At 32.5% G+C, this 12,093-nt stretch overlaps 1 protein-coding gene across 3 annotated transcripts; it reads right to left on the bottom strand.

The window, feature by feature from the left end:
- Positions 1–3,644: 3,644 nt before the first annotated feature.
- On the bottom strand, positions 3,645–11,463 carry LOC105054439 (protein PHOSPHATE STARVATION RESPONSE 2). Of its 3 annotated transcripts, none has more exons than XM_010935942.4 (8): positions 11,286–11,463; positions 9,338–10,058; positions 8,626–8,836; positions 8,470–8,546; positions 8,312–8,351; positions 8,044–8,101; positions 6,298–6,367; positions 3,645–4,361 (listed from the first exon to the last, which is right to left on the bottom strand). In XM_010935942.4, exons 2-8 carry the CDS (start codon positions 9,944–9,946, stop codon positions 3,987–3,989), a joined length of 1,440 nt encoding a protein of 479 aa, XP_010934244.1. In that variant the 5' UTR covers positions 9,947–10,058; positions 11,286–11,463; the 3' UTR covers positions 3,645–3,986. The 3 variants fall into 3 exon arrangements, with proteins under 3 accessions (XP_010934244.1, XP_029123203.1, XP_073101699.1); XM_029267370.2 differs by lacking the exon at positions 11,286–11,463 and adding an exon at positions 10,957–11,285; XM_073245598.1 differs by lacking the exon at positions 11,286–11,463 and adding an exon at positions 10,961–11,274.
- Between the last annotated feature and the right edge of the window lie 630 nt (positions 11,464–12,093).

The following is a 12,093-nucleotide window of genomic DNA, read 5'->3' as shown; positions in this document are numbered from 1 at the left end:
AAAATATTTAAAAAAAAATTAATATAAAAAAATAAAAAATATCATAAAAAAATAAAAATTATAAAATTATAATTTTAAATTTTAAAAAAATAAAAATTTTAATTTTAATTCAAATAAAAATTATCACTTCAAATTACAATCCCCTTTTCAAATTAATTTTTTTAAAAAATATCAAAAAAATAGCTTAAAAAATAAAAAATACCATAAAAGAAAAAAATATATAAAAAATGAGAAAAAAATTATAATTATAATTTTAAATTTAAAAAATAAAAATTTTAATTTTAATTTAAATAAAAAACATCATTTCAAATCACTTTCCCCATTTAAAATTAATTTTCTAAAAAAAATATTCCAAAAAAATATCTTAAAAATTAAAAAAAAATAAAAATATCATAAAAAAGAAAAATAAAAAAATATAATTTAAAATTTAAAAAATTAAAAATTTTAATTTTAATTCAAATAAAAAACATCATTTTAAATTACTTTCCGTATTTTAAATTAATTTTTTAAAAAAATCTTAAAAAATTAAAATAATATAAAATATCATAAAAAAATGAGAAAAAAATAAAAATTATAATTTCAAATTTAAAAAAATAAAAATTTTAATTTTAATTCAAATGAAAAACATCATTTCAAATTACTTTCCATATTTCAAATTAATTTTTTTAAAAAAATATCCCAAAAAAATATCTTAAAAAATTAAAAAATAAAAAATATAATAAAAAAATAAGAAAAAAATAAAAAAAATAAAAATTATAATTTTAAATCTAAAAATTATAAATTTTAACTTTAATTCAAATAAAAATTATCATTTCAAATTATTATCCCCATTTTAAATTAATTTTTTTTAAAAAAATTATATAAAAATAACTCAAAAAAATAAAAATAATATGTAATATATAATAAAATATATCATAATAATTATATTATTATTAGATTTTTTTTGTTTAAAATATTTTTTAAAAAATTTAATTTTAAATGGAGAAAGTAATTTGAAATGATATTTTTTATTTGAATTAAAATTAAAATTTTTATTTTTTAAAATTTAAAATTATAATTTTCTATTTTTTTCTCATTTTTTCTTTTTTATGGTATTTTTTATTTTTTTAATTTTTTAAGATATTTTTTCGATATATTTTTTTAAAAAAATTAGTTTGAAATATGGAAAGTAATTTGCAATGATATTTTTTATTTGAATTAAAATTAAAATTTTTATTTTTTTAAATTAAAATTATAATTTTTATTTTTTCTCTTTTTTTCTTTTTTATGGTATTTTATATTATTTTAATTTTTAGGATATTTTTTGGGATATTTTTTAAAAAAAATTAATTTGAAATGGGGAAAGTAATTTGAAATGATGTTTTTTATTTTAATTAAAATTAAAATTTTTATTTTTTAAATATAAAATTATAATTTTTATTTTTTTCCATTTTTTTCATTTTTTCTTTTTTATGGTATTTTTTATTTTTAATTTTTTAAGATATTTTTTGGGATATTTTTTAAAAAAAATTAATTTGAAATATGGAAAGTAATTTGAAATGATGTTTTTTATTTGAATTAAAATTAAAATTTTTATTTTTTTAAATACAAAATTATAATTTTTTTTTTTTCATTTTTTTCTCATTTTTTATGTTATTTTATATTATTTTATTTTTTAAGATAATTATTTTTGGGATATTTTTTTAAAAAAATTAATTTGAAATGGGGAAAGTAATTTGAATTGATGTTTTTTATTTGAATTAAAATTAAAATTTTTAATTTTTTAAATTTAAAATTATAATTTTTATTTTTTTTATTTTTTTTCTTTTTTTTTGGTATTTTTTTAACTTTTTGTGATATTTTTTTTGGGATATTTTTTTAAAAAAATAAATTTGAAATGGAAAAAGTAATTTGAAATGATGTTTTCTATTTAAATTAAAATTAAAATTTTTATTTTTTAAATTTAAAATTATTTTTATTTGAATCAAAATTATAATTTTTATTTTTTTTAAAATTAAAAAATATATTTTTTTATTTTCTTTTGGAAATTAATAATTAAATTTACTATTTGAAATGGTATTTTTGATTTTTTTTCGTCATCCACGTGAAAAAAATGTGGAAAAGGATGGTGATGTGGACACTATAAAACATCATTCAAGATTTGCATTAGTTTGATAAATAAATTAAAAATTATATTATTTTTATAAATAATTTTTTTTAATTATTTAAATAAAAGACTCTTTTCTGTGAGGTAATCGTTTCCACCGCCACTGTTTGGCTGATTGGAGACTACATTACACGTGGCGGCAAGAGAAAGACGGTAATGGCGGCGCAGTTATTGCATGCACCAGGTGCAAGTGTATCAGGCAAAATCCCGAAGTATGCACGGTGGATAGCGTGCAATCACGAATTGGTGAAATGCAAGGGGTAGCATGGCGTGTTATCCAATGTGGGATTTGACGCGGTCCAACTCCACCTGGTGCATGCAATACGGAGGCACTGAAGTGGGGGTTGGGTTGAGAGAGAGAGAGAGCCCAGTGGAACCAGCACACACAGAAAAAAAAAAAAAAAAAATCACGTATGCGAGTAAATTTTCGTTGCAACAGTGATGTCACGATAATATTATAATAAATTAATTAATAATTAAAAAAATAAAAAATAAAAAAATAATATAAAATATTATTTATGAAAATCGATGACGTATGATAATTAATAAAATATAAAAATTTTTATTGATTTGTTACAAATTTGATGTGATATCATCATTATAACGAATATTTTTTTTCATGAATGCACCGTCCAAAAAAACTACCTCAAATCACATCTAAAAATCGGATGACTTACTTAGAGATATTTAAATTATAAAAATTATTTAAAAATATTTGATAAATTTGAAGGATCAAAATATAAATTATGATAATTTTTTTCATGCATTTGGCACTAGACTGCAATATTTGTTCAAAATGATTGATGAAATATTAACAAAAGAACAATCATAGCAATCTACGTTAGAAGATATTTAGTCAATAGTAACGTTTCACAGATACAATAAAATCAGAAAAATAGCTGTTCCCAAATAGTTTGTTTTCACTGCCAGTCACTTGCTACCATCCCCGTTACCGCTTCCCCTGTCGTGACTATTGCCATCAATAATTGTATTTACTTGCTTCCTCTTCGTAAAATTAGAAATGATATTTAAAATCAAATCTAATTAAATTAATTTTTTTATTTATTATTATAAAAAAAAACACAAACACACACACACACGTCATGAATCCACTCCCATGCTGCTGAATGATTGGCAACATCGCTACGGCACATGTTAGACCAACTGTATCGATGATAGATTCATTTCATCTCAATTGAGAAGCCACCTTAAAGTATCTGAAACTAGCACGAGTTCAAGACAAACTAGCGAGTAAAACAACACATTCTATACCAACCTGATTTCATTGCATGATACAAAGAACATTCAGAATGAACAGTGTTACTAGAGGAAGGATCCATTATGACTGTCCCATTGCATTTAGTTACAGGTGCAACTCGCAGCACATAACCAGCAGACACAGATCTGTCATGTCAAACTTATACTTTTGGTGATCTACAATCAATAAACTGCAATATATTTTTTCTGTAATGGATCGGTAAGGTTATTAAAAACACCATTACACCAGAAATTTCTGAATATTAAAGCTAAAGGTTGTTATAAGAGTGTATAATCCTTTCCTTCAAGTACAGCATTTCTTTCTTGACAGTTTGCCAAAACACTTCAACTTAATGAAAGGCACATAAACAAATCTTTACACCCTATAGCATCATTATTCACTGAAATTAACAGAAAACAAGTCATTAATCGCCAATAATACAAGCGATCACTGTCTGCAGTCTCCTAAAAGCGTCAGAGTGGCTCCTGACCATAGATTAGCTTTCCACTTAATATTGACCTTCTCATTACAATGATAGTTCCCATTTCACCAGTCAATGCACAAGAGCAAAATTTGTTAATCTCATGCAGACGTGGGAGTTAAGGACTCCCCATCAGGGACCCGTGCATGCTTGCAGGATGAGGAGTGAGACCCACGAACAATATTAGTTTCCATCTCATTGCAGGATTCAACTTCAGGCATCTTCTGTTTGTCACCCACCTGCCTTAAGCCTTCTGACATTTTTGCTCCATTAGGGTCAGTTCCTGATTCATCTCCACTTTTTTCCAGGAGTTCAATTTTGGCAGCAGAATGCATTTGCTCAGACGATACAGTGGATGGTTCTTCCAGTGAGGAAGGAGCCTGGAGCTGGCTGATGCCTGACTTGCATTGCTTCTCAAACATCATCTGAAGGTACCTCCCTTGTTCTTCAATTCTCAACTGCAGATTTCTTTGAATCTGTGGAAAGAAGAGAGAATATAGGATCAAACAATTGTCTGCAGTTGGTATTAAACAGGTGCTCTTCATACATAGTCCTGGCAGGAACAGATCTTTACATTTCTGTCAAGGTGATCAAAAGCAAGTGAATGTGAATGGAATAATACTGCATGACATCAGGAAGGATTGGGGAACTCTATAACTTCTTTTTGTGCTTATAAAATTTTACAATTCATGAAAATAACCAGTTGCATATGATGATGCCCCAACCCCAGCCTATGGCCTAGAATGGACTTGTCACTCTTTTAAGTTAAGCACCTAAGTGTGGGACCCCATTTGAAATCCCTCACCACCTGCATGGTTTCAGGGTGAACCAAAAGCAACTCATCGATTGGTTGGCTAACAACGGGGCAAACCACATTGAGAAGAGGCTTTGGAGAGATGACTTTCCCGGCATTGTTTCAATTGCTGATCCACACCACATATCAGGCAATTGGGCTAAATGCCAGCAGTTGGCATGCGGCTGTACTGATGCATGACAAGTGTACCAGTGGGACAAGCCAGCACAACACAGAGACATGATGCCTAGACCTTCCTTTCTGCAAACTCGATGTGTTACTTGTATCATCATATAATGTAAAAATTCTGGCTCACTGAAAAAATAGGGAAAAGAAGGGGGTACCACGCTAAGTGATCTAAAATAATTACACGCAGACATGAAGGGTCTTCATGCTTGCTTCTATTTACCGCAAAGATTACTAATAATACCATGCCTGATCCTTGTTTCTCAAAAATGTTGAGGTTTTTTCCAAAACCTGGTGGTGGCACATTACCACCCATATTGCTTTAAACAAAATTGAAAGGAAAAAAAAAAAAAAGTGATCCTATGTTTCAAGCATTTGTTTCAGAACCAACATAGATGTAGCAATGAACAGAGATGCATGGTTTAAATTAAGTCAACCATGCAGATGCAACATCCAAGGGATGACAATTCGAGTAAAAGATAGATAAAATCACAAAATATCTTTTTTTTTTCCTACAAAGCAAAATGGAAGATATATCTTTAATCACTAAAAAACAACCATTTAATGTATAATTGAATTATATCTCCAGTTCATGCCAATCCACCCATAATACATCAGTAAGCAGTGCAACCATATGGAAAAAATCATACATCTTAGTTAAACAATGCATGCACTGCGTGTGATACTGCAAAATTTGTTCATACATAATCCTTAAAAACTTGCATGAGGATGCTTCTGTTAGAGAAAATCGAAGCTCCTGAGAAATCATGACACTAACAAACTGAAAATTACTCAGATTGTTTCAGCAAAATCCTATTGACACAATTGACAACTTCATCTCTATAGCCAGATATGAACAAACACACAAAAAGGTGTTTTGAGCATGCAAGTACATATTCATATGCATGCTCAAAATCTTGCCAATAGAAAGGATGATGACAATACATGACATGTCTAGCAATTAGACCACAATCATCCATATCTTCCTCACGTGCATTGCATGTGCATAGCAGTAGTACGGGATAACTCAAGCTAATAATAGGCCTTACTATTACAACACAACCTACTTGAACCTTCATGCATGGCTATGAACCTCTACTTCTGCTCAAGAATTGCTAGATGTCCATCTAGGCTTCTATAATACCCCCTTGTTTAATGAAAATACACTAACATTTCATCTCTTGCTAGAGTGAAATTGCAACCATCAATGCTTTCTTTCATGAAACCACAATCATGCATACCTTCCTCATGTGCATTGCATGTGCACAGCAGTAGTACAGGAAAACTCAAGCTAATAATAGGCCTTTAGTTTTGTACTATTTTATTGATTTACTATGAGATTAATATTCCAGATTCTGAAATCAAAAAATTAATATAGAACACGCAACAAAAGGTGAAATAATTTAATGTCAAAACTCAACCAGAAAGCATACCTCAAGTTGTTCATGAAGTCGTTTCTGAACCTCCATCTGGAGTCGCAATGCTTCAGTGAGATCAATACTCCTGTCATTGAAATGAAAAGCAAGATTAACCATTGACTTAGAGAAGACTAAACAGGCCTTCTAACATTTCAGCATTGCCTGGAACGAAAAGATAAGGCACTAAACTTTTGATACTGTTAACAACACATATTAGCTGTTGCAGAAATATAACAGTACAAAACAAAGGAAACAAAGAAAAAAAAACAGAAATAATAAACTGACCTAAACGAGATCTGCATCTAATGAAACAAGAGCAAAAGCATTTGAGCTGAATATTTAAATAAAATATTATTGAGAGCATGTTTAATCCAAGTCCACAGCACAGTTTATGCAGGGCAGTTAGATCTCTAGTCTACTTCTACATAAGAAACCAAAGAGGGATAGCTGAATAGTAGGTGGCACTGATGAATCAAACCCTCTTATGCTGACACTTTTCAATATTCTCTAGAAGTCTACCATACAAGAGTTTATCCTTTAAAAGTAGCGTCATGTTTATCGCTTCACAAAAGATATGTTAAACCATTCCAACAGAATAGTGCAGGTTGTATCCATATTTACAGGTCTACCATTAAGATATTCAAGTATCCAGTCACAGACTTGCCAATTTCTTGACACCAGAAAGTGGGTTTTCTCTAAATTTTTGGTATTTTCATCAATACATTTCGAACCCCACAGACCATAGGGCTCCATTCTATTAATACACAATTTCAATATAGGCACACCTTTTAATTCTCTCTTCCTAAATAACGCCTTAAAGAGAGAAGTTATTTTGAGAGAGAATAAATACAAGAAATGAATTAACCAAAAGTGGTAGTCCATCTCTAATTCATTGATCAAAAAAGATATTCCCAAACAGCAGTTCATCCAGGGTCCAAAAACCCCTTAATCTGGCAGCAAATGGGTCAGTGTCTAGGCCATGTTTGAAAACACAATAATAAAGTGAAATTCTTCTACAACACTGGGACAAAATACATAAAGTAGCTAGTAAAAGAGACAGAACTATAGAGCAACAAATAAAAACATGCAAATACTACATCTCAAGATACAGATACATGCTCACATGCTTGGAAAAAGCACCATGCAAGCATGCACGAACTGAAGTGGGTGGGTGCGTGTTTTCGGGGGTGTTTAGTGGTGGTTTGTATGGTGGGGAGGGGGCGGTATGTGGATCTTAGTGCACATCCAAGCAGTGGAGTAAATAAACAAAAGTTTTTCAATTTTCAGGATTATTTTTGCATATCAAACAAAGTCAAACCAGCAACCAGCAAGCTTAGAGATCACAATTTGCTGGTTCTTGTTCTCTTAATAGCAATGCCCATTTCTCGGCAATAAACAATGAGCTCATGAATTTTACTTCTTTTTTATAACCCAACATTCTAACAAAGTTAACTCATTTCTGCATATTATGAGACTGCTCTCACTCATTGACTTGTAAGTGTTTTAATTATCAGACATTTGCATCAACACAAATTAGTAAACAAATAATCCTTCTGGTTTCTCAAAGGCCATAAGGTTCAGAAAGAGAAGTCTCTATAGCTATTATCATAAGAACAAAAGCATATACGCATTTCCATATTTTTTCGACATATATACTGTTGCAGCTAGCTTACATTTCTTCCAACAAGGCAGTGCATATTAGCTATGAATTCCAAGTAACATATAGTTACAAGTATTCTTTTTTAATAATGGCTCACTCACGTCTTCAAGTCAAGAGATGACACTTCCTCAAGTGGAGTGACCTTTTTTTGCGATGCCCCTGCATTAACAATATTGGAAAAATGTCACACTAGAGTCTTCCATACTATATTACTTTCGCTTACAGATGAAGTTGCTGCATTTTTGTAAGGCATAAATAGTACAAGAGAGAAGCAGGAGGAGGAGAAAAGTTTAAAAAGGAAGGTATGGAGGAGCAGCAACAATATAAATCCATAAAATGAACTGAATGTCAAGTATATGCATGACTAACCTTCTGATGATTCTGGCCTGTACCGAGCTGTCCTGTATTTCTGTAAAGCAAAAATATATATATAGCAACAGAGAGATCTTATTAAGAAAGGCAAAAAAAAAATAAAATAAATGGCATGCATTAAGTGTTGTGTATAAGAAGAAAATGAAAGTAGAGACCTGCAGATGGCTTTTCACATGGTATATGGTCAAACCTTCCACTTTCATGAGTTTCAGCACACCTTTAGGGGTAGCCTCTGAAGGCATAAAACAGCTTCAAGCCATGAGATAATTGTTGACAGAAAAAAATGAATCTCAAAGTAGAGTGTAACCTACTTTCACTACCACCAAGCTGGTTCACAGCATCTACAAAGCATTCATGCAGCTCTGGAGTCCACCTCATACGCGGCTTGGCTGCAGCAGCATTGGCAGCGGAGGAGGAATTAGAGACTGCACAAAGCTCTCCAGAGGGAGACGGAACAGATTGATGGATTTGCAGCTGGTGAACTGATATACTTGGGGTTGCTTGGGTTGCTGGTTGCACAGCCTATATGACAACAAAGGAACAAGAAGATGGTGGGCCAAGCACATGACCAAACAATTGAACTACTACAAAATTTAATGACATGAATCATCTGAAAGAACATATATCAATTTCTGAATTTGAGTGCCACCAAAAATGCCAATTGATTAACGGCCTAATCATTTAATTGTAAGATATCGTAATGTCTTATGGAAGTTCAATAGCTTGAAGAATTATACAAATTGATTATCCTTAATCATCAGAAATCAATAAATTATTGTTTTCATTTAAACATTGAAATCATGGCAACCAAGGACTCATATGAGTATCAATAACTGATTAGAAGAGTCTGGATTCTGCAAGACTTTGGTAAGTCTGCAGTTTGCAAGACTTTTAACATATTACAAGCCACAAAGTGGTAGCCATGTTATAGTAGAACCCAAAAAAAAAAGAGATCTAATAAAATTCTTGGACAATATCAGGAATGTGGTATGCTTAAGAATTCCAGTTTATTGAACGTAATACCTTTGGCTGACATTCAGGAGCACTTGTTTCATTAAGAATATCCTTCCAATCATCATTCATTAAATCTGTCCACCACTCATTTTGCTTAGCAAGGTCATCCGAGGCCATATCGCAACTGTTCTGGATCTGATTGTTGCTAGCAGCGATATTATCTGAATAATCAAGCATGCTGTGAATTGGTTCTGGACACCAGGACACTTCAGTGGATTCTCTGGGGTGATTACTTGTTATAGGACAGAATGACCCTGAATGTGAAGGAGTTGAAGCAAAAGATAGTCCAACATTTGGTGATTGAGAAACAAATGAAGCACCATTGTGGTGCCTCTCATGAGGTGACATAGAAGAGAAATGAAGATCTGATGAGAACCCTGAAGCTGATGAGTACAATGGTCCAACAACTGCACTGTTAGAGACAAAAGGACTATGATGGGGGATACTTGAAGTGCTTCTTAGCTCCCTCTCCATCAACACCTGTTGGGAATCTGGCAGTTTGGGAAACTTCTCTTCCAAGGGAGCAGGTAGCACAGGTAGAGATGATGACATCACTTCAGAATTTCCACTACTGCAAAACTGTTTCGCCTTACAATTCTTCACTGGGTGTGTTTCCATTCCTTTCCATATGTAGGATATCTTCTGAAAGGTCTGTTCTTAAGAAAAATATTCTTGAGCCACTTTCCTTTTATATTTTCATTTTAGCTGAGCAGTTTTTGCTCCTTGAAACCTATGCCCAGGAAAAAGATGAAGATATAAGTCTGTACTAAAAAGATGAAGTTGCAAATACAATGAAAGCAAAGATATAGATAAAATGATTCTGTGTTTGATTGGCACCGCCATTACAGTTTACAAGAATAAGAAGGTAAGGATATAAATAAGATGCAAAACAACCTGATAAAGATCCACACCATACATGCCAAGTACATTCAAAACACTTAAAACAATCTACATGATGACTAAGCTTGACAACAATCCACCAAAAAGAAAGGTTATGGAGGTACAAAAATGATTTTCCTAGTTGCACAAGGTGGACTGATGAAGAAGTCTAACCACTAGCAAACTAAAGGATTTTCCCTATTCAAAGCATCATACTTTACAGACAATGATAATTACCATGATCAATCTGCCATAATTATCTCTATGGGGTCTGCTTTATCTATGAAGGCATGATCCCCTGAAGTGTGAAAATGTAATATGAGAGGCCATCAACCTGACATAAACCTCTAAATTGATGTCAGATGCCTGCCCAGAAGCAACTTTGGGAATTATCAGTTGAAAGATCTCAATTGGTTCTGCAGTATAGGCCCATGCAACCAGGGAATTATCAGTTCCCTCGATTGGGAAAAAAAAAAAAATCATGATAACAAAAGATGAAAAGACAAAAACTTTCTGCTATCTAGAATCTTGCACTATTAGCATGATACAGAAACAACAGCGTACGAAACTATACTCCTGAAATCCAACACCAGACCAACCCAAAGATTTCAAAAATAACTCCGTAGTGCTCCTTACAAGCAGGCATCAAGAAGCAACTGAAATCAAGATTCTCTAAGTAACACCCCCCAGATTCCGTACATATAATTAAAAAGCGTGAAAAAGAGAATACTCCAATCCATGTCAATTACCTACACGCCAGAGAAAGGCCTGCAGCAACAGATACCATGCACGAAATCGATCTCCAAATCAATCGAAACGATTCCTTTATATCCCACCGGTTCCAACCATCAGAGAACAACGGAAAGAACGAGATGTTTCTCCGCTTACTACCGGCTCGAAGCCAAGGAAAAGAAAAGAAGCCAGCATCGAGCTAGGTTTTTCATGGATTCTTATCCAAAAAGTTAAGGACAACAAAAGGCCACCCCGACCGCGATCGAATCCATAAAAAAGGGGAAGAAAGACGTCTAGAAAAGGCGAATCGAAAGCCCAAATCGGGAAGGGTTCACGGATTTCTTACCTCGCGAGGGGAAGACGGGAGCGAATTCTAATAAGCGGAGGCGAAGGCGACGGGAGAGACGGAGAAGAGGCGGCCTTTTGCGGGCTGCCGCGAGGGCAAGGTGGCGATGCAATATGCCCACTGGTACAAGGCTCGAAATCCCATCTCAGCAGCCAAGCCAACCGATTGGGAGTCAATTTCTTTTTAAAAAAATACGGTTAAGAATTAGCGAGTACCAGCCGCATATGTTTTTCCTATTTACATCTCTAGTCCATACGCTACAATAAGAACAAACCACCGGAAACTTAGAAAAATAAAGTTTTTTTGGTATAATAGTTGCCCTTTTTAAAAAAAAAAATAGTAATGCTAGTTGCTCTATTTTGTGAGAGGGCTGAACTTTTGAGAGATTTTTTTCCTAAAACATTCTCCATACTTTGTATTGCTGAGCTCATTTTCTTTATTAGTACGTGAGTCACAAAACCTACCTCAAAGATGTCTTGCCCCTGCTTATATGTTTTTTTTGGAAGGGAGTCCCTGGTATTTTGCTGAGCTCATTTTCTTTATTAGTACGTGAGTCACAATACCTACCTCAAAGGTGTCTTGCCCCTGCTTATATGTTTTTTTTGGAAGGGAGCCCCTGGTATCCTGTTGCAAGTGTTGTTTTGTATTGATAAGGGAAGATGTCAACGAGATCCCCGCATGATTACACTATTTTTAGCTTATGGTTACGTCTTCAAATTTGTGCCTGAAGCAATAATCACTTTGGAATGCGACAATGAAGAGTCAAACCAATCAAGAACCATTTTCGTGTCGTATTGTACTTAGCCCG

This window comes from Elaeis guineensis, chromosome 11 (genome assembly GCF_000442705.2).
Source record: "Elaeis guineensis isolate ETL-2024a chromosome 11, EG11, whole genome shotgun sequence".
Classification (NCBI taxonomy): Eukaryota; Viridiplantae; Streptophyta; class Magnoliopsida; order Arecales; family Arecaceae; genus Elaeis; species Elaeis guineensis.
Note: the sequence above shows the minus strand (reverse complement) of the source record. Positions and strands in the feature narration are given on the sequence as shown.

Coding starts and splice junctions, on each gene's coding strand:
- LOC105054439 (XM_010935942.4), bottom strand. CDS start 9,946: ATGGAAACACACCCAGTGAAGAATTGTAAGGCGAAACAGTTTTGCAGT. Junction 6,368..8,043: donor TCATCTCTTGACTTGAAGAC/GTGAGTGAGCCA, acceptor TTTCAATGACAG/GAGTATTGATCTCACTGAAG. Junction 4,362..6,297: donor GACTTCATGAACAACTTGAG/GTATGCTTTCTG, acceptor TTCTTTCCACAG/ATTCAAAGAAATCTGCAGTT.